A 3,732-nucleotide genomic window follows, 5' to 3' on the forward strand; every position below is an offset into this window, starting at 1 on the left:
AAAAAAATCATAAAATAACCTTCATCAACAAAATATAATTTCTTAATTTTCTGAAACCTAAAAAAAAATGTTTCTTAGAGATGAAATATGACTCTGGCATGTTCTTTACTTGTTTCATGAGATTCTTCCAGTTGCTTTTCCCTCAACTTACATACAGTAAATCCCTCTCTGTGTCCTCCTCAGTATGGAAGTAAAGACGCAGGCGGTGTGGGTCATGTGCCTCCTGGCTGGGACCAATGGCATGCACTGGTAAGTCATGAACGGATGCATCATTCTAAGACTTCTTCCCTTTTACATTCAGATCAGCGGGAAAAATGCTGTATGTGCTGCAATATGTTCTATACTTCCCTTATCCGACAGTGTCAGTCACCTATAGACAAGCATTCATGCAGAATACATAGTTTAGTATGGTCATGTGATGCAGTCTCAACTTGCACTGCAAAAGCAGATCTGGTTTTTAACCGTTTAATTTCCCTTTTACTGATGATCTAACAGTCTTTTGGTTTTATTTGTGTCTCCACAGGTGGGAAACTCTAAATATTACAATTACACACTGTCTGTGAATGGAAAAGAGGAAAAACATGGAGACAACTACGAGAAGGACTATCTCACAGATCTGGTTGTAAGTGTTTAATGCTTTAAAGTGTTTAGTCAACATTAAAACAGGATCTGTAAACCATTTTTACTTCCATAATGTGATGCACTTCTGGGTTAAACAGGATATTCAATGAGAAATAAAATAGACTTAGTTCATTTATATATAAATACATTTTAAATATGTATATATAAACATATTATACATTTATTTTATTATAATTCTTGTTACTTTGTTTATAATTTGGAGACGGGTTTTTAATAGGCAATATGTTCATGACAAGTTTCAAAGACAATCTTTTTAATTTTAACAAGTTGCCCTAAAAAATTGTTCACAATAAGGAATGTGTATTAGCAAAGTAAATCGAGTAATTTGACTTCAGCTTGGAGCATGTCATGTCACATTAAATCAAACATTAATTTTTAGACAATTTATGCAGCTGTTTAATTCCTGCTATATGTGACAGCCAGTGAATTGCTTCATCACCTGCTAAACTTGTTTTACGTTGGAAATGCATCAGTTAACACTGTGTGGTTACCAAATAATATCGCCATTGGCTGTTTAAGAACAAGATACAAGCTGTTTGCCACATGACTGACTGAGAAGCCACATAGTTTCATTCTGTGTGACTCTGAATGCGCCTCCACACGTAAGCCTGTCCACGCTGCAGTGTGTCATGTGACTTCTGTGGGACGCATGACTGGACTGCTTGATACGGCCTGCGACATTGTTTTGTTGCCTATCTGACACTAAAACCTGGCTGAAATCTTGCCGTCACTGACCGTTGCTCTGTTATTATTTAACTAAGGGCAGGTATCCCGGAAACAGATGAACTCTAGTCCTGGGGCTGTGTGTAGCAGTGTTATTTTAGTATCATTGAGATATACTATTAGAATTTTTTTTTGGACCATTTTAATTTTTTTAGATGACATTTTTGATTTATTAATTTACTTTATTGATATTTTTATTTATTAAATGTGATATTAGTTTAGTATAAATTAATATATTAATTGATTTAAAAATGTAAATTTTAGATAAAGGTTGTGTGATTGTTTTGCATGTTTTTGTAATTTATTCGTTGTTGTTTTTTTATGTCTGTATTTTTTTATTAATTTTATTTCAGTTTTGCTATTTTAGTATATCAGGTTACACTAAATGAAAATGAGACATGCTTGTTTAGCAACTAATTGAAATAAAAATGAGTTCAAGATTTTTAGTTTTCTCTAAGAAACAGTGCATCTGCAGCATGCATTTGTTTATATTTTTAATTAAAAATATGAATGTCATTGCATTAAATAAAATATGAACCAAGTGGCATCTGCGGACAACAAAAGAAAAATCAACTTATTTGAGCCATTCTTAGTCTATATGGTATTAAAATGTGATCCAATGTCAAGCTGCATGCCAGTTTGTTTGCATGAAGTTATATCTTACATGAAAACCTGGTGGTTAATATCTGCAATCAAATGTATGTTGATTCTAGTTGAACCGCTCGCTGCATTTCCTGGAGGAGCGGAGCCCCAATCACCCGTTCTTCATGATGTTGTGTCCGCCGTCTCCTCATTCGCCGTGGACGGCCGCCCCTCAGTATCAGCAGTCCTTCAGCGACGTCAGAGCTCCACGAAACGGCAGCTTCAACATGCCTGGAAAGGTTCAGCTTTCAGATTAATCCGTAATGACATCTGACAGATCATGAGGAAGTACTGCAGCTGTAAACGATGAGTTTGACAAGATTGGCTTTACACAACATTTTACACTTCAAGACACCAAATCTCATGTAATGTCCCAAAAACAAATTGGATATAAAATAATACTCATTGAAATGTTTATTAATAATTTGTATGTAATTTAATATAAATCTGTGGGATTTTATATAAGCATCAGTTTGCATCTCTCAGCAGACATTTTTCTCAAAATATCTCAGAACAGATAAAGACCTTTTAATTAAAAATTTTGCATCTTAAAATATCATTGATGGTGATTATTGTATTTTATTTTTAAAATAGAGCAAAAAACATGTTTTTTTATTTCATGTTTTGTTAAAATATATTCTTAGATTTACCAGTCAGTGAGTGTTAAGAAATTACAAAGAAAAAAAAAAGATATATATATTGCTATTGCATGTTGCTATATATGTTCTTAAATTTTGCCAAAATACCAGCCATTGAGTGTTAATAAATGTAAACGATGAATACCATATTAATAATTTTAATTTGTTTAACAATTGAATTTCATAATATTATACATTTAAAAATCTATAATATTATGCATTAAATACTATTTGATGATGAATGTTATTTTCACCAAAATAGATTTTTCAATATATATTTTATTATTTGTATATATGTTGCCTGTTTAATTTTTTTTTTTGCCTGCATGTTCATATTTCTAAATTATATTTTGATGCAATTAAATAATTTTCTGACCTCAGCATGAGCATAATATGCTGTTTCTTTGATTTTTAGGACAAACATTGGTTACTACGGCAGCCTGCGAATCCAATGCCAAACAGCTCCGTTGAGTACCTCGACAACGCTTACCGCGGGAGGTACGCAAATATAGATTCATACGACATTCTATCAAATAAATCTTTCGATTGAGATATGTGTATTTACTATCTCTGCTAGGTGGCAGACGCTTCTGTCAGTGGACGATATGGTGGAGCAGCTGATTAAGAAACTGGATTCAATAAAGGAGTTGAGCAACACGTACATCTTCTACACGTCTGATCACGGCTATCACACCGGTGCGTCCTCAGTCTCCACGGTTGTATTGACCTGTTGTCATCTGACTTTGACACATCATTTGAAATCCATTTCAGGCCAGTTCTCATTGCCCATTGACAAGAGACAGCTGTACGAGTTTGATATTCGCATCCCTCTTGTAGTTCGGGGTCCAGGAATCAAACCTAAACAAACACTTCAGGTTAGATAAAAGAATTACAGGTTTATTGAACAGTGTGTATAAATATATTATTCTATGTAAAAATTCTGTTTAACTGTCCACTAGTCTCCAGTGCTGAATATAGATCTTTCGATGACTATCCTGGACATCGCAGGAGTAAATCTCTCCACCGTCAACATGGACGGACAGTCTTTCCTGCCACAGATGGTGAGTGTGTCATGATTTTCACTTTC

The 3,732-nt window shown here is 34.0% G+C and overlaps 1 protein-coding gene across 1 annotated transcript in view; it reads left to right on the top strand.

The window, feature by feature from the left end:
• Positions 1-183: 183 nt before the first annotated feature.
• LOC107579236 (N-acetylglucosamine-6-sulfatase-like) overlaps positions 184-3,732 on the top strand; it is a gene marked incomplete at both ends in the record, with an annotated part of 4,966 nt that continues 1,417 nt past the window's right edge. Inside the window, 7 exons of the mRNA XM_016265086.1 lie at positions 184-249; positions 524-622; positions 2,079-2,246; positions 3,061-3,143; positions 3,223-3,341; positions 3,417-3,520; positions 3,605-3,706. Of these exons, the coding sequence (XP_016120572.1) occupies positions 184-249; positions 524-622; positions 2,079-2,246; positions 3,061-3,143; positions 3,223-3,341; positions 3,417-3,520; positions 3,605-3,706 (741 nt within the window). The remainder of the gene's footprint in view (positions 250-523; positions 623-2,078; positions 2,247-3,060; positions 3,144-3,222; positions 3,342-3,416; positions 3,521-3,604; positions 3,707-3,732) is intronic.

Source organism: Sinocyclocheilus grahami, unplaced genomic scaffold (assembly GCF_001515645.1).
Source record: "Sinocyclocheilus grahami isolate Dianchi unplaced genomic scaffold, SAMN03320097.WGS_v1.1 scaffold15634.1, whole genome shotgun sequence".
NCBI classification, from domain to species: domain Eukaryota; kingdom Metazoa; phylum Chordata; class Actinopteri; order Cypriniformes; family Cyprinidae; genus Sinocyclocheilus; species Sinocyclocheilus grahami.